This window comes from Eleutherodactylus coqui, chromosome 4 (assembly GCF_035609145.1).
Source record: "Eleutherodactylus coqui strain aEleCoq1 chromosome 4, aEleCoq1.hap1, whole genome shotgun sequence".
NCBI lineage: Eukaryota > Metazoa > Chordata > Amphibia > Anura > Eleutherodactylidae > Eleutherodactylus > Eleutherodactylus coqui.
This window is the reverse complement of record NC_089840.1, coordinates 14,583,066-14,602,114: the sequence shown is the minus strand read 5'-3', so window position 1 is coordinate 14,602,114 and position 19,049 is coordinate 14,583,066. Positions and strand designations below refer to the sequence as shown.

General features: G+C 47.0%; 1 protein-coding gene across 1 annotated transcript in view; it reads right to left on the bottom strand.

The window, feature by feature from the left end:
- MRPL39 (mitochondrial ribosomal protein L39) overlaps nt 1–19,049 on the bottom strand; it is a 90,191-nt gene that overhangs the window by 12,479 nt on the left and 58,663 nt on the right. Inside the window, exon 7 of the mRNA XM_066599099.1 lies at nt 178–243. Coding sequence (XP_066455196.1) covers nt 178–243 — 66 coding nt within the window. The remainder of the gene's footprint in view (nt 1–177; nt 244–19,049) is intronic.

Sequence of the window (19,049 nt, the reverse complement as noted above, 5' to 3'; positions counted from 1 at the left end):
TGAACAGCTGATCAATAAGAGGTCCTGGGAAACTGACCTTGCTGTAGATCTACTATTAGTCACTTATCCCCAAGGATAGCCATCAACAATTTACAACTGCAGAACCCCTTAAATGGGCGTTTCCAAACTACTGGAGGGTGCTGCTGTATGTTCATGTAAGTTTAGACAGATACCCACCTGTGTACGGTCACCTTTCCTTGAGGGTGCTGTGCTGCCTTTTCTTCCAGCATTAGCAACTTGTACCTGGGAAAACAAAAGGCTCGAATTGTTACATTGTTACATAAACTTTGACATGAAGTTTGCAACCAACCACAGTGGACAGCGCTGCCTGCAAGGACGCAGCTCAGTTACGGGTAGAAATCTCCAGTGTGGCATTTTCCTGTGCGTTTTGGACCCCTGGCCCCAATGTAGGGGGAAGAAATGTTCCTTTCCTAAATGGACCATGATCTCTATTGCTTTATGTGTCGTTGCCCCTGCCAGGATGAATCCCCCGAGGATTGGGTTCGCTCAGACTTAAACTTCACAAAGTTCGACAAGAAACAGGGTTCGACTGGTTCAGTTCCCTCAACACTAGTACTTACTACAGCGCACCGGGAACACCCCACAAGACCGGACATTTGGGGATGCTCTGACCGAGTCGTCCAGCCATCGAAATTTTCCTCTAGTCCGTTCTGTGTTCTGCTGCGGCCATCTCTCCCCATAGAGCGGTGAGAGCCCACAGTGGAAATGGCGATAAGACTGACATGCTGCGGTTTTGAATTCCACGTGGCTTGCCCCCAGTGTGTGGACGACATATTTGCAAATCTCATTCACTTTTCTGCTTAGACTCAAGCTTAAGATTGCCAGCGGAATTTCCATGCGGAAGGTCCATACGGTAATTCCGCCCGGCGTGAACCCAGTCGCCCATTTTTCCTGCTTCCAACACATAAGCCTTACGAACTGTTCACTTGCTGCCTAATAACCCTTCCCCCTACAGCCGCCATTGTATATTGAATCAGTGTTCTTCGCTTCACCCATCAGCGGTTTTGCCAGGGCCGAGGTCTGTAAATCTATATTAGTATCAGGCATCCTTGCTTCTACAATGCAGAACTGCACTTAGAGCAATAAAAGGAGATTACATTTTCATGTAAGGGTTAAAACGACATTATTAGAAGTGATGATTTCCCTGTAAGTACCCGGCGGTGGGTGCAGCTGTCTGCATGCTGCGGTGCTACATCATCCATAGTCATTATGAATCCCTCCATCCCATAACAGCTGCGTGTAATTTAAGTGCATTAGTAAGTGCAAGTGTCACAGAACATCGTACGGCGCTCATCTACGACGGGCATGTTATTGGAAGGCTGGAAAGTTTGTTTGGATCTTAACGAGAATTCACTTGCGGATGGAGAACGCTTAAAGGGGACCTACAGCCTGGTCTCCTCTCTACCAAACCGCTCCCATCAGCTCTTCAGCAGTAAGAGCTGTACATCTGGAAAGGTGGTTTACATACTTCGTATCGCACACCTCCGGTAAAGTAGTTTATACACGGAGCGATCACTGCACTACCTACCCAATAACAAGCTGGTCTGTCTTTTTGGGCAATCACGGCTTTCGGACGTCAGCCAGCAGATTCAACAAGGTGGTCAACATCCTCCATACTCAACTCGCATCATGCCCGCTGCAGCAGCTCCACCCGTTGGTGCACAATTTGCGGATAAGTGGGAGCAGATCTCACAGCCCTTCCAAGATTATCCGAAACATGGTCAATAGGGTTACAGTCCGAAGAATCTGGGAGCCAAGGCAGTGTGGCGAATTTACAGTCATGTTCCTCAAACCACTCCCTAGTTGAGCCAAGCTCCATGACACAGAACACTGTCTCGTCGAAAGATGGCGCTGTGTTCGGGGAAAATGTCCTGTAGATCTGGGTGCAGATGGTCGGCTAACAGGTCCTTGTAGTGTTCACCATTCAAGGATTGTGGTAGGATATCCAATGGTCCTAGGTTGTACAAAGATACCTCTCCGCACACCAGGACACTGCCACCACAAGGCTGCTGAACCTCAAAAGGCGCATCAATGGGATACAACCTCATGCTATTTGCACCAGATGCAGACTCGACATTCCATATAGTTCAGCAGAAAACCGGACTGGCCACTCCAGATGACCTGCCATGTGTCCAAGGTCCATTGACTTCTTTCCTGGGCCCATGCGAGGTACTGTTAGCGATGACATGGGTCTTCAGGGGCCCCCTTGTCATCTTCAGCTGTTACACCCTAGTTGAAGCAAGGTACACCACATGGTCACTGTGAAAGTCTGTCTAACCTCCCCACTGTTCTACTGCTGGCCCGGTTGGTCTACTTGGCAGGTCAATGGGGAGAAATCAGGCATGCAACCCGATGCTCGCCTCTAGGACCAACAACCCGTGGCCTGACGCTGTGTGAGCTTCTGTTGGATGTTTGTCCATGGTTTAACCAGTCTTGGTACACTAGATACCGTGGCCAACAAGTGCGAGTGTTTAAGAAGTACTGGCACCACACCTCCGGGCACCAACAACCGGCCCACAGTCAAAGTTATTCAAGCACCACATTTACCCATGACTCCTCTGTGCAGTAGAAGGCAACATTTGGCAGAGGCCCACACATTATCCGAGTGCAGATAGCAGATCGTGACACGGCCATCGCGTGATACCGCCTTACGGATAACAAGACGCGATGTAGCAGCTGTTCCTAATGCAGTGATCATGCGGTGCACAAGTCTTGCGCCGTATGTTGATTAGCGATCAACATAGTGGTGGATATATCCAAGCCTTGAGAGCTGCAAGGGGAAATAAGCAGATGGCCTCCTTAGTTGGATGGAGAGATGTCACATACAAGTCACCCGTTGTCACTGGACATAGAGAGCGGCGGGTGCACAGAGAGAACCTACTGAGGACCGGGACCTGCACAGTTTATTCTACGCTGTTGTGGGCACCGGGTTTCCTCTCTGCATGCAGTACTCCTCATGACAAGCGGCTCAACTTACAGCCCTCGCAGTCCAGGTACGGGTGCCCTCCAAAGACTCCTGAGTTGGGGAAGTTAAATTAAATGTGTAAGTCTCCTGACCTTATGAACGTCGAGTTTTCAACTTTACTTTTAGAGTCTTCTGGTTGCAATACTAAGTGGGTTTTTTTTTGTCCAAATAGGGGGCAAGAACTTGTGAAGGTTTGATCACTCCAGCAGTATGATACCATAGTATTACATTATACTGCAATCTGATAGGCGGTCTATCAAACCCCGCCTTGTAATCTATAATGGCAGCACTGGGAGCTTTCAGAAGGCATGTTGCAATCCCATTGCGGAAGGCCTTACGGGACCACCAAACGTCAATCGGGGTATTTAAATGCAACGGTCAGAATGGACTGTGGCATTTAAGGGTTAACAGGTGTGATCAGCAGTGGTGCTGATCACAGCTGTTGCAGGTGGTTGTCGGCTATAAGAAATAGCCGGCACTTGGATTATATAGAGCAGGATCGACCCCCAATCCTCCTCCATACAAATCCAGAACCTCCATGACGTAAATCTATGTCCCGATGCGTTAAGGGGTTAAAGGGGCAGTACCTTTCCAGACAACTTCTGCTCATCTACTGGCTTGTGTTAATCTCACCAATTCTGTAATATACTAGCATTAAAAATGTACTTGCTTTAGCACTATAAATCACATTTTAAGTGGCTGCCACTAGGGGTCTCCCTTCTAGCTTCTCTGCAATCCACTCAGTCTAACTTTCACTAACTTTCTATAGCAACAGCGGGAGGGACTATCTTCACTGGCAACTCCCCTGTACTTACAGGCTGCAGGCTGACAGATCTACAGACACTGTGATAACAGTCTCCACAGTCTCTGCCTCTCCTGCTGTTATAGTGTATGCACAAATTGCACAAATTACACACACACACACACACACACACACACACACACACACACACACACGTGGAGTTACGAACCATTTGGCCAGAATGTCTCTAAATGCCGGCTCATCCTGCAAAATCAGAGGGGTAGGCATTCAGATACTGCCTCTCTGTTGTTTGGACCAGAGACTTTGCAATGCAGCATAGGAAGTAAGGCCAAGAGAGTCAGGACAGTGAACTACTGGCAGAATGTTAAGCTTGCTACACGCATGTCTTCTTGGCACATCCTGGGTCCTCTGATACACGTAGATGGATGTCACCATGAAGTGTTGCTGTTCTAAAGGCCAAAGGAGGTCCAATATGATGGTTGTTTCTAATTAATTGGCCATCCAGTGCACATCTTTTACAATGATACCATTTTTTTCTGTATTTTAATACTTTTTGTTCTCGCTTATATGGATGTTCGGCACATAAGCTCCGAGGCTTCCATTCATGCTGTTCTGCACCTGACAGACGTTGATCAAAGAACTGACATGCAAGACTAAATCATGACGAAACGAGCCTCGCGTACAGGCGGATGCGCATACGGGTGAAGGATGGATCGGGGAAGCATCTTGACAGCTTTCTTTATTTAGGTTGAATTCACTTTCCCTTACACTACAAAAATACTTTCTCATCTTTAACCCTTTGTGTGTGTGCCCTTTTTCGGTACTTGGTGTGCAGTGATCTGACTGATGAGCGCTCCACTGTCCTATTAGATAGTAGGGAACACTGTAGGCAGAGATAAGACTCTGCATGCAGCTCTGCTGCCGGCCCCGGTCTCTGTACTCTATACCTTCATGGGGACTGTATAAAGGTGCCCATACACCTTTAACCCCTTAAGGATGCAGCCCTTTTTTTGTTGTTTTTTTCTTTGCTTTTTGTCTTTTTTTTCTCTCCACTTTCAAAAAAAATCATAATGGCTCATGCCCACGGCCGTATGCGTAAAACGCAGCAGGTCTCCTGTGGCGGTTTTCGTTCTGCCGACAGAGACTGCGTATGGGCTGTGTGCGCCACTACAGATGCCTCGGCATCACACGTCATGGACAGGCAAAGGGAAATTTTATATATTTTTTTTAATTCAACGTATGGAACCGCTGCTTGTATACAATGTATTGTGTACAGCGTATCATACACAGCCCATAGAAAAGCTTGTATATCAGGAGCAGATAAGTAGGAGCATGCTGCGATTTATTTCTCTAGTGTATGGATACAGCGTCCACAGTGTGCATGGAACAATAAAGGCCCATTGCCTCCATTCACCACATAATACGCGGTGAAGAATCACCCGTGGACATAAGCCTTTGACATTAGCGGGCTGCGGGCTTGTTTTTTGCACGACACCTTGTATTTTTCAGTAGTAATATTAAATGCACTGTATAATACTGTGAAAAACTTTTTAAAAAGTTCTAAGTGGAGTAAAAAGGGGGAAAAAAGTGTAATTCACGCTAGAATTGCGCAATTTTGGTCACTTTTTCCAACAAATTTTTTTTTAAAAAGCAGTCTTCTACTGGTATCCATTTGCAGTGCAACCACGGCTGAGCCGTCACACAGCAGTATCGACAGATTAAAAAAAAAAAAAGCTACGGTGGTCAGTAAATGGCGACATTTTTATTTTTTGGAAGATTTTTTAAATGTATTTCTTTAATTTTTTTGTATTTTTTTTAAGCCTTGTTCAGACAAGTGTTTTTTTGTACTGCTAGCAGCGCACAGAACACGCGTCTAATAAGAACCAATAGGTCCCTATAGAAGTGTTTACATGAGAAAATGTTAGGCACGTGAAGCGGCAAGTACCTAACAAAGATAAGACATGCGAGTGCAGGTCTCATGTAGCTCTGCGGTGCGCACCAAAGATAGGACCTGACCAGCTGCGCAGGAATTCCCATTGACTCCTATGAGAGCTGGAGTCTATGGAAACCCCTGTGCAGGAACAGAAGATTTCTGCCAGCCCAGGAAATACCCCGCTGCTTACAGCAAGACATTTAAAACCTGCTGCAAATTTTAAACATCCCGCTGTAAACTCTCGATAGTCCCCGCGGGGATGAGGAACTCCCCGAGAGTTCCCTTAATCCCCGGAGGGACTAACAGGAATTTACAGCGAGACATTTAAAATGTGCTTCTAAGCACGAGGTTTTAAATGCCCTGATGTAAGCAGCAGGGTATTTCTCCAGCCCCGCTGCTGGGCAATTCCCCAGCACCAGGGGGCATTAGGGGACTCCCTCCACCTTTCTCCCCAAGGGATTTCCCTTTAGTAGCGAGAAGGGGGGCGGGGTTACAAGACTTCCCTGAGAGCGTGGGGGGATCCGCCCTCTAGCAATGTCCCTCTATATTTTTTATGGGGAATCTCTGTTAGAAGCCCTATTACCTGCACCCTTGCTCTGTGCTATGGGGATATTCCTTGGGGATCTCCAGAGCAGGGAGAGAGAGAATGAGACTATGGATTATTCCCCCATAGCAGGGAGAAAAAGTGGAGCTATGGGGGATTAGCCCACAGCCTTGCTCTGTCTCCCCCTGCTATGGGTTAATCCCCCATTGCTCCGCTTTCTCTCCCTGCTATGGGGAAATCCCATAGCCCTGCAAGGCTTCTTCTCCCTCTCCTCCTGAAGCAGCTGCCTTCAAAACGCCCTTGTCTGCCTTGACAACTGAACAGCTCCCTACAATCTCATCACAAGGGGGCCGCTCAGGACCTCTGAAAACTGACAATGTAGTGGCCCAGAGTTAGGGGCCCCCACAGCACTTTAATAGCTCCCTTCTGTGGTGTAGATGGGTTTGTCTTTTTGTACTGTTAAGTGTTGGAGACTATGAGATGTTATGTATATTGGCTCAGACAGGTCACAGAAGGGTTAATGTCTGGTGTTATTTTAGTCTAGTCTGGTTGTGTGTCTTGTCCTTCCTAACCCGCTGTGGGTGTGACGTGTGTGGAATGAATCAGGTGCTAGGGGGAGGACTTAAGAGTGAGTGGTAGTTGGGAAGAGGGAGAGAGAAGAGGTGCGTGTGAGCCGTTGGAGAGGAACAGAGCAGTGAGTTGCTCCAGTATGTGAGGGGAGATCTGATGGAGGAAGGAAACCATGTGAGGAGAAATGAGATCTGGAGCTTACCCATTCTGCGTCCCAGGCTCACTCCTGCAGTAATGGAGTGCCTTTCCTCTGGAGAGTGTGGGGAGCAGATCCTGTTTTCCTGGAGCAGGCGGGGGTGAGTACATGGTTCCTCCATTCATCTATCCCAGTAACAAGTACACATGAAAGAGACTGAGTAACTAGATTCATGGAGTGTGAATTGAGCGAGAAGAGAAAAGAATATGTGGAATGAGCTTAGTAAGTAACGGAAATACCCCAGAAAACATCCGACAAATAACTTAGACTGTGGATGCACAAAAAGGGAAGAGTGTCTTTTGGATACAAACTTACAAAAATGGATAGAGGGGAGAAGAAGTAGTACGAGTGTTGGCATGCTAATGCCTAAGACTGTGAAATGCTGTGTAATGGAACCTTACAATTGAATTTTCAAGTAAAGAGAAAACCGTGTGACTCCGGTTTGAAATCTATTTCTTTGACTGTGGACTCTGTTATTTATTTTGACCACTTGAAAAGGGCACTGGCGTCACGAAGACAATTAGGTACCAAAAAGGTTCTCTGCGCAGCAGTCATTTACGGGTCCTCTGTGCGGCTGGGCCAACTAAACTTTGGGTTTCGCAGGAAAGGATGGTAGAGGCACCCGTAATAGAGTAATTCTTCTACCCCCACCATCTTCCCTAGCCCAAGGCCGGTACCAGGCTGCTATAACAGCGGCATTTAAAGGCTTAATAGTCACGATCAGCATTCACTCTGATAGCAGAAGTTGCAGGTCAGCTGTCAAAAAATGCCGGCACCCACCGTGTACGGTGACAGATCGGCTCCCGAACTCACTCCATAAAAACCACGTGCCCAGAGGACTTACATGTGCGGCCTTTAGTGTTAAGGGGTTAACGGTTTAGGGGCTCCCCTATACAAATGAATGTTCAGTTTGGTCAAGTGTTGATGCGTCTTCCAAGGGGAGAGCGGAGAAAGTTACAGCCAGCCAGCTCAAGCGGCAGCTTATCTACAGGCAGATCCGGATCGGCCATTGAAATTCAATTAAACCTGCATCATCGCATTCTAAGACACGCAACAGTTTTATTTTTCCATCAACGGAGCCCTGTGGGGGGTTTTTTGCATGAAAAGTTACAGTTTTTATTGGTACTATTTTGGTGTTCATGTGACTTTTTGGATTATTTTTTTTTCTTTTTTTTTGGGGGGGGGGGGGGGGGGGGTTATTGGTTTAGATTATTTTTGCGGTATGCAAGATAAATAAAATATTTTCACCGTCCGGGTCACTATGAATGTGGTAATATTTTTTTTATGTGCGGCATTTACAAAATTTTGGGGAATTTTATTCATTTAAGAAGGGCTTTTGTGAGGAATAATGCGCTTTTTTTTTTTTTTTTAAACTGCATTTTTAGAAAATTACATTTTATTAAACTTTTTTGACACTATTTTTTAGTCCCTCAATGGGTCAAAGGGGATGTGAAGATGGAATTCTTTGATCGCCAGAATAGTACACTGCATTACTTAGGCTGCTGTCAGACATGGAAGAATGCACTACATATTAGACTGATGGAGGCGGGGTCTAATAGGGTGAGACATGGAGGCCGATGTCAAGTTTCTGGCAGCTATGGGAATTCATCGGTACCTTGCAATCCCATTGTGGAGTGCCAATGGGCGACAGGACGACAGGATGTGCCCCCGTCCCCATGCCATCTGCTTACAAGCTGCAGTTGCTATTGTGGTATGTAAGGGGTTAAACTGCCAGGATCTGAGGTTTCTCTGTTCCAGGCAGTTACAGCAGGAGCCTGGCTGTCATTAGCCAGCCAAGTAATTGCCTTAAAAAGATGCATGTCCAGGTTTATAGCGCAATCGTGAAGTCAGTAAAAAGGCACGTTGGCAGTGACAAAGGGGTTAAAAATTATTTTATTCTGCAAAAGTAGGAAAACTACTGGAAATACCAGAAAACTAATTCAGAAGACGATTACAGATGCAGTGCGAACATCAGTCTGTGTGAGAATATATTCGTCGCAGGAAAGCTTCTCCGAGCTCAAAAGGTCCAGAATGCGGCACAGAAATCTACTGTATTAGAAGATTTGCCGGTCTGGAGAGGAATGACAAAACAATTTCCCTGCATTAGTCTCGCAGGAGCATCACAGGTTTAGCCGCACCGCAGGACGCCTATAATTCCCTCTATTCTGCACGCCATGCGGCGCTGCCAACGTCACGTACGGCCCTGTCATTATTAACACTATGCTGGTGGTCGCAGAAGCCGAATATTTACTTGTGTGCCTGCGTGTCCGTAGAAAAATCACAAGTACAGCGGAGCGCCACGCAGATATTCTGGGCTAAAAGGGGGTATTTAAAGGGGTTGTCCCGCGAAAGCAAGTGGGGGTATACACTTCTGTATGGCCATATTAATGCACTTTGTAATGTACATTGTGCATTAATTATGAGCCATACAGAAGTTATTCACTTACCTGTTCCGTTGCTGGCGTCCTCGTCTCCATGGTGCCGTCTAATTTTCAGCGTCTAATCGCCCGATTAGACGCGCTTGCGCAGTCCGGTCTTCTCCGTGTTGAATGGGGCCGCTCGTGCTGGAGAGCTGCTCCTCGTAGCTCCGCCCCGTCACGTGTGCCGATTCCAGCCAATCAGGAGGCTGGAATCGGCAATGGACCGCACAGAAGACCTGCTGTCCACCGAGGGTGAAGATCCCGGCGGCCATCTTTGCAAGGTAAGAAAGAAGTCACCGGAGCGCGGGGATTCGGGTAAGTACTATCGGTTTTTTTTTTCAACACATGCATCGGGTTGGTCTCGCGCCGAACGGGGGGGGCTATTGAAAAAAAAAAAACCCCGTTTCGGCGCGGGACAACCCCTTTAAGTTAAAGTAATAATGCGCAAACATAAAGAAGTATGGGATATTTAGAATGCGCCATTTTCATTATATCAGTTAAAGCGAACCCACACTTTCAGGTGACTTTTCAGTACAAGCTGCTGTGTGTATATGAGGAGTCAGACTAGATCAGCCCATTATATGAGCTCTAGCCGGCATTTATCAACAGTTTTCCCCTCTACAGGCTCCATCTCTAATTTTTAGTCTTCCCTTAACTAGTATGTGTAGACTGCCGATATTTCGTCTCCATACACTTCACACACAGAGGGTAAGAGATCCTGCTCTCCTGTCTCTGAGCTGGTGGGTGTAGACCGCTGCTTTGGTGTTTCCATACACTTCACACACAGAGGGTAAGAGATCCTGCTCTCCTGTCTCTGAGCTGGTGGGTGTAGACTGCTGATATGATGTCTCCATATATATAGGAGAACAGAATGCGTTCTCTATATTGAGATGTTGGGTGTAAACTGCTGTTATGATGTCTCTATACACTGCACACATAGGAGGGCAGGATCTCTTCTTCTTCATCTCTGTGATCTGGTGGGTGTAGACTAGCTGCTATGTTGTCTTAGAACACTGTACACAGAGCAGGAAATGTATGCCACTCTGTAGCACACTCTAAAAAGTAACTAACATGGAGGAAATTACACAGCAGTACTGAGCAGTGTAGATGTGATTCCAGCAGCTGTTAAACCATAATTAGCATTAGCTGCTGCAACTTTTGTGCAAATCTCTCTCCATCCTGCAGCAGCTGCTTCTTCCTCCCCACGCCTCTCTTCATAGACTTCTATGGGTAGCATGAGACAACACCACCTCCACTTCCTCTTATCTGTTACTACAGATGGATTTTTACTTGACGACAGACAGCACATAGATGGAAGGGAGACCACTAGTGGCCAGCACTGCAGAGTGCTTTCAGGACAAACGCATACATTTAAAAAAAAAGTGATTTGCACATTTGCTCGTGTTAGTGACCAATTAAATAAAGCGGTAGCCGTACAACAAGGAAAGTTGACCAAACTTAGAGATTTCAACCAATTAATGTGTATATGCGAGTCAGAAAGTTACTGCAACCATCTTGTACAGTTCAAACTAGAGCTTAAAAAACAGCGAATTGGAGGGGCGGTGGCAAACAACAACTGCAAGTAATACACACCCCAACCCCACCTATCTGAGGGAGGAATTTTGTCCCGAAATCTGGGGTCACTTTATTGGAGGCGGGTAGTCACCATGTGAATTTATGCCAGATGACCTTTGATCAAATGTCAACTATTTTTTTGGTAAGCTGAAACAAAACGGCTCACAACTTACCGCTCGCCCCCCTTTTAGTGGCCATGTTTACACTGAACAATTATAGCTTCTGTATAGATACTGCTGTCAGACATCTCTAGGGGCAGCTTATCTCCTGCCAAAACAAAAAGGATCGGGGATTGAAATTAAACATGAGCCATTCCTTTCCTGAGACACTCAGGTGGCTTCCTGCAGACCTCAGATGTTCAGCTCAGGGGTGTAGCTACAGGCTCATGGGCCCGAGTGCAAAACTTTTTCCTGGGGCCCTCCCAACTTCTCTTAACCCCTTAATGCAGAGTCGTAACTTGAAGCTCCTGGACCCCAATGCAAAACCTGTAACAGGGCCTTCAACTATAATGCCTTATTCATAGCACTGGGCCTCCTATATGGAGAAGTGAAGCCCTATGAGCCCACTAAGGCTCCTGTGCCCGGGTGCAACTGCATCCCCTATGGTCACGTCAGTGGTTCAGCTGACCAACGGCAGTGCGCTCACTAGAGGCGCCAAGTACAGAGTGAAAGGCTGGACTGAATTGGTGGCTGAGCGGAGCACTCAGCTGTGGACATGCAGCCCATTTCAAGTCAAAATCCCCACCAATATTGCAGATCTTGACTTCATTTTGGATGCGGAAATGCAGCGAAATGTGCCACAGAATTTTCATTTCTGCCTCGTGGTAATTTAACATAAAGGGGTTTATGCTTTTTTTGTCAACTGATGACCTAGATCATCAGTAGTTGGACGAGGCTCTACCACTTCGGATCCCCGTCCATCAGCTGATTGTCTGACCAGTGATGTCAGAATGAATGAAGCTCTAGCCGAGCTTGCACCGTCAGCACTCCATATCAATGGGGCTGACAGAAATACCCAAGCACTCCCGCTGAAAATGAATGGAACGTCAGTGCCCATTCACAACCAGCGCTTCATTTAGTCTCCTCCTCACCATGGGGGGTGCAGTAAGCACAAAGTGAGAGGGACGCATGACACGGCACCCAGTTCTTGGGATTGGTGGAGGTCTCAACAGCGAGACTACCCCGATGAGCAAGTAAACCCCTCTCCTGTGGGGAAGGGATAACTTGTAGCTTTGGTACAACCCTTTAATAAGTTATGATAGGGTTACTGCACTTTGAGACAACCTGTACTTATGTAATGGCAATGGCATAACCAGTAAAAGTGCAAATCACTTATTTACCCCAAATAACATTTCTTTTGGTGAAACATCCTGCTAAAATGCTTGCCACTAGGGGTCTCCCTTTATCCTGATTTATGGAGACATCACAGCAGTAGTCTACACCCACCAGCTAATAGATAGGAGAGCAGGATCTCTCCTGTGTGTGCAGTGTATGGAGACATCACAGCAGTAGTCTACACCCACCAGCTAATAGATAGGAGAGCAGGATCTCTTCTCTATGTGTGCAGTGTATGGTGACATCATAGCAGCAGTCTACAACCACTAACTAGCTCAGGGAAAGAGAAGAGATCCTGCTCTCCTATGTGTACAGTGTATGGTGACATCACAGCAGCAGTCTACAACCACTAGCTCAGAGAAAGAGAAGAGATCCAGCCCTCCTATGTGAGCAGTGTATGGAGACATCACAGCAGCAGTCTACAACCACTAGCTCAGAGAAAGAGAAGAAGAGATCCTGCTCTCCTATGTGTGCAGTGTATGGAGACATCACAGCAGCAGTCTACACCAACCAGCTAACAGATAGATAAGAGATCCTGCTCTCCTATGTGAGCAGTGTATGGAGACATCACAGCAGTAGTCTACACCCACCAGCTCAGAGATAGAGAAGAGATCCTGCTCTCCTGTGTGTGCAGTGTATGAAGACATCACAGCAGTAGTCTACACCAACCAGCTAACAGATAGATAAGAGATCCTGCTCTCCTGTGTGTGCAGTGTATGGAGACATCACCAAAGTAGTCTACCCCGTCCAGCTCAGAGATAGAGAAGAGATCCTGCTCTCCTACGTGTGCAATGTATGGAGACATCACAGCAGTAGTCTACACCTACCAGCTAATAGATAGAGAAGAGATCCTGCTGTCGTATGTGTGCAGTCTATGGAGACATCACCGTAGTAGTCTACATCCACCAGCTCAAAGAAAGAGAAGAGATTCTGCTCTCCTATGTGTGCAATGTATGGAGACATCACAGCAGTAGTCTACACCCACCAGCTCAGAGATAGAGAAAAGATCCTGCTCTCCTATGTGTACAGTGTATGGAGACATCATAGCAGCAGTCTACAACTACCAGCTCACAGAAAGAAAAGAGATCCTGCTCTCCTATGTGTGCAGTGTATGGAGACATCATAGCAGCAGTCTGCACCCACCAGCTCAGAGATAGAGAAGAGATCCTGCTCTCCTATGTGTGCAGTGTATGGAGACATCACAGCAGCAGTCTACACCCACCAGCTAGATAGAGAAGAAGAGATCCTGCTCTCCTATGTGTGCAGTGTATGGTGACATCACAGCAGCAGTCTACACCCACCAGCTAATAGATAGAGAAGAGATCCTGCTCTCCTGTGTGTGTAGTGTATGGAGACATCACAGCAGCAGTCTACACCCACCAGCTAATAGATAGAGAAGAGATCCTGCTCTCCTATGTGTGCAGTGTATGGAGACATCACAGCAGCAGTCTACACCCACCAGCTCAGAGAAAGAGAAGAGATGTTGCTCTCCTATGTGTCCAGTGTATGGAGACATCATAGCAGCAGTCTACACCCACCAGCTCAGAGATAGAGAAGAGATCCTGCTCTCCTATGTGACATTTTTTGTCATAAGAAAAAAAAACAATATAGAAAAATAAGAGCAAGATTTCAGGCAGGATTACACAATGACTCACGACTGCTGACATCCCACACAAGACACAAGGTTGTTCGCCCTCAAGCAGTTTATTTTCTGAGGCATCGGAGATACAATATGTTCAGGATTCACGTAGCTGAGAGTTGGCATGCACTGGCATCGCTGGAGTTTTATCCTAACAAAGAGTGGCACGCAGCAGGACAGCGGCGCCGAGCGTAGAAGGAAAGGCAAATGAATATTTTATGGAAAAAGTAAGATATACCCCGATCGCTTCGGCTGGGTCAAGCTTTGTCTTGATCATTCAGTTAAATGCCCGAAGTCTTTACACAGATTCCTCATTATTCTTACATTCTCTATGACTGAAATGGAATCGTTCTTCCCTCTACAAACCTCACATTAAAAGGGCTACTAAACTACATCAGAATTGTGGCCACGGGCTAGAGTATTCCAGGACGGGTACCGAGCTTGTGAGATAGAGACGTAGCAAATATTAACTCGACATTAAAAGTGCTTGTACCGACATTACAAGTTATCGTCTATCCACAAGATAGGGACCAACATGCTGGTAGATGGGGGTCTCACCATTGAGACCCTTGCCACTCTCGAGAACGGGGGGCCAGTGTGAGCATCTGCCTTTCACTTTTTCCCCCCGCAGTGAAGCCGGAGTGAATGGAGCTCTGGCCAAGATTGCAATGTCAGCACTCCATTCATTTCAATAGGGCTGGCGAAAAATTCCAAGCCCTTGACACTTGGTTGGGAACAGTGGGGGTCTCAGCAGTAAGACTCACGCCGATCAGCAATTCCCTATCTTGTGGGCAAGGAATAACTTGTAATATTGATACAACCCCTTTAATGAGTTATGATATGGTTACTGCACTTTGAGACAACCCATGCTTACATGATGCCAATGGCATAACCAGCAAAAGTGCAAATCACCATTTAACTAAAATGACATTATGTTGGTGAACTATTTCGCTGAAATGCTCACCCTTAGGGGTCTCCTTTTATCCTAATTTGATGTCCAGGTCGGTTGTCAAGCAAAGTCTATCTCTAGCAACAGAGAAAATAAGCAGTGGAGAAGGGTGATAACTCAAACGGTCCACAGAAGTGGAGGGAGACTCACAGACGCTGCTACTAATAGTAAGTGATTTACTGTCTAACAGCTACAGAAATCACATCAGTCAATTCTCAGCACTGCTGTACAATGTTCTCCGTGATGCTGTTACTTATAAGGCCAGATTCACACAGGAGAGGGAAATACTGGGCCGAGTTTCTTGGACTGATATCGCGCTTGCCAACGTGCAGTTTTCACGACGATGCGAGGTGTTTTTCATTCAAAAATACTTGGCATCGCTTAGGTGAAATTGCGAACCTCAGGCGCATGCTTCACGTGCGTCAGAGCATCACAAGAGTTTCCTATTGATTTCAATAGGAAGCATCACATTGCACTTGCATGCACATCACACGGCTTGTGAGTGCCATGCGATGTCTTTAACCCCTTAACGACCGCCCCATCGGGAAACTACGTCCTCAGAAAGTGGGCCTAAATCCTAGAGGACGTAGTTTTATGCATCCTCTTTGGATTGATGCCCACTGGCCTGAGGACGTGACAGCTCCATGCTCTCGGTGCCCGCAGGTAGCCGACAGCATGGAGCTGTCATCCCAGGATGCGGGCAGTCCCCCCCGGCATTGCGATCGGCGCTATAAAATGAATAGCGCCGATCGCAAAAAAGTAAATAAAACGGTGTAAAAAAGTAGTAATTCAGCTGCTATGATGGATCGGATCCATCACGGCAGCTGAAAATACTCACACGGCTTGTCGGCGGTGTCCCCCGGAGATCTGGTCCTCCCGGACCCGCCGGCGGCCTTCTGCGCATGCGCGCCTGACGATGACGTCACGCGCACGCGCAGAAGCCCGGGTGTCCCCGGCAAATTTAAAATCTCCTGGCTCCCGGCTCCTGAAGGTAGCCGGGAACCAGGAGGTGTTACCGGGGACCACTGCGAGCGGTCCCCGGGCCCGCGATCACCGCTATCCATTGCGATAGCGGTGATCGCGAAAAAGTTTAAAAAGTAAAACAAAAGTAAAGTTTCACCTCCCCTCATGGATCGGATCCATGAGGGGAGGTGAAGATACTCACCCCCGGTCCTCTGCGATGTCCCGATGTTCCGGGACCCGAAATCCCCGTCTGCGCATGCGCGCCCGATGATTGACATCGGGCGCGTGCACAGAGGGGCTCGAGCCCCGGGAAATTCAAAATTGCTCTGCTCCTGGCTGCCATGTGTAGCCAAGAGCAGAGGGATGTCACCAGGGACATGATCACTGTCATCCAATGGATGACAGTGATCATGTAAAGTAAAAAAAAAGTGCAAAAAGTAAAAAAAAAATAAATAAAAAAAGGGGTAAAAGGTAAAAAAAAAAAAGTGCAAAAAGTAAAAAAAAAGTTTTAAAAAGTTAAAAAAAGCTTGCGTTTCATCTCCCCCCACGGATCATATCCGTGAGGGAGGATGAAATGACGTACCTAAGGCCTGCGGATTTATCCGCGGACCTCACCCCAGCTTCTGCGCACGCGCCCGTCGCCAATGTGGCAGGCGCATGCGCAAAAGCCGTGGTTTTTTAAAATCTCCCTGCTCCTGGCTACAAAACTTAGCCGAGAGCCTGGAGATTTCACGGAGGGCCGCGGTGAGCGGTTCCTGATCACGTGTTCGCCGTTATCCAAAGAATAATGGCGATCACGTAAAAGTTAAAAAAAGGGGAAGGTTCATCTCCCCTCACCGATGCGATCGGTGAGAGGAGATAAAATTTTTTACCGGAGGCCTCCATATTTGCACCCCGACGCAATCTTCTTCCGTGAACTTTCCCGTATTCTGCGCATGCGACCGCTGGCAAAACACCGGACACATGTGCAGGAGTCGGGGAGCCCAGGAAACTTAATATCTCCTTGCTCTCGGCGACCAACGGTCACCGAGAGACTGGAGCAGTGACGGGTGGCCTCGTTGAGCGGTCCCCGGTCACGTGAAAAAATGGTAGCGATCTACCTTTGGCCGGTCTCACATGACCGGATAGGAATTACGGATTCCGCATGCGTCTGATCCGCGGTAATACGCAGATCAATCGCATTGGATTACACAATTCCGCTCACATTAGTGGGTTGGAATTGCGTAATCCACTCGCAGAAAAGAGAACGCAGCAGGTTCTATTTTACCGCGGATATCCGCAACATAGAGCCCATTGTGCTCCATGGTCGCGGATATACCCGCAGCCCATACGCAACTACGTTGTATACGGGCTGCGGGTACCCGCGTCATCGCTAAGCGACGGTGCGGGAAATACAAACAACAAAAAAAAAGTGTACTGCACATGACCGCCCGTGTAAGTACGCAGTTATGCGCAGTACATTACGCGGCCGTACGCAGGGTCACAGCCGGGCTCACAGCCGGGATCCACCTACGGCTGTGTGAGCCCGGCGTTATTCAGACCGCTACCAGTAATACGTATTTTACAAGAAGCCCCGGGAACGCTCGCCTTCCTGCAGTTCCAGGAGCAGCTTGTTGAGCGTCTTCTGTGTGAGACCGCCGCACCTCATCAAGCTTACAAAGGCTCACAGAGCGCCACTTTTTACACCCCATCCCCGCCACTGAGGTCAAAAAATGACTCCCAAAAAGCATGAGAGGAGGGGGGATACCCGGTTTTATTGCCCCATGTGCCCATCCCAACCAGCCTCCATAATTACCCGTCTTTGGAAATACTACACAGTTCACATTATTACTTTTATCTAAGATTTGGGGAACGCCGAAAAGGGCGTGGAGGGGGGGGGGGGGATTTTAGGGAGTCAATTTTTATTCCGTACAAATGAGCAATGGGGCCTGGAATTTATTCAGTTATGCCCTGCAATCCAACCGGTGTTCCCTCCATTACAGGCCTTGCCATGTTTCCTGTAAGTAGATTAGGGCCACAATGGGTATGTTTTTGAACACGGGACAAACGGGGGTATCCATTTTGGGGTGAACGTCTTCATTCCTATGTAAACTGTACAAAAAAAAAAGTTTTTAAATTGACAAAATTGCCAAAAAAATGAAAATTGTAATTTTTTTCTTCTGCTTTGCTGAAATTTATTCAAATACTGTGTGGTCAAAATACGCAGTACACCCCTAAATGAATTCGTTAAGGGGTCTAGTTTTTAAAATGGGGATATTTGTGGGGGTCTTTATAGTTTTGGACGCTCAATGACTCTATAAGTGGGCAATAGGGCCTGGAATTTATTCCGTTGTACCCTAAAATCCAACGGGTGCTCCTTCCATTATAGGCCTAGCCATGCGTCCTTTAAGTAGATTAGGGCCACAAGGGGTATGGTTCTGAACACGGGACAAACAGGGGTATCCATTTTGGGGTGAAAGTCTTCATCCCTATGTGTGCTGTACAAAAAAAACAGTTTTTAAATTGATACAACTGCCAAAAAAATGAAAATTGTAATTTTTTTCCTACTGCTTTGCTTAGATTTATTCAAAAATTGTAGGGTAAAAATACACAGTACACCCCTAGGTAAATTCGTTAGGGGGTCTAGTTTTCAAAATGGGATCATTTGTGGGGGTTCTCTGTCGTTTTGGCCGCTCAAGGGCTCTACAAGTGTGCAATGGGGTCTAAATCACCTTCATGCTAAATTTCTGTTCTGAAAGCCACCGACTACTCCTTTCATTTTGGGCCCCGTTGTGCATCCAGACAAAAGATTAGGGCCACAATGGGTATGTCTCTGAACACGGGACAAACAGGGGTATCCACTTTGGGGTGCAAGTCTTCATTCATGTGTGTGCTGTACCAAAAAAGCAGTTTTTAAAACGACAGAATTGCCAAAAAAACGAAAATCACAATTTTTTCCTTTTGCTTTGCTTCAATTCATTCAAAAACTGTGGGCTCAAAATGGGCAGTACACCCCTAGATAAATTCATTAAGGGGTCTAGTTTTCAAAATGGGGTCATTTGTGAGGGTTCTCTTTGATTTTGGCCGCTCAAGAGCTCTACAAAAGTGCTATGGGCCTAAAACTCCTTCAAGGAAAATCTATGTTCTTAAAGCCACCGACTACTCCTTTCGTTTTGGGCCCCATTGTGCATCCAGACA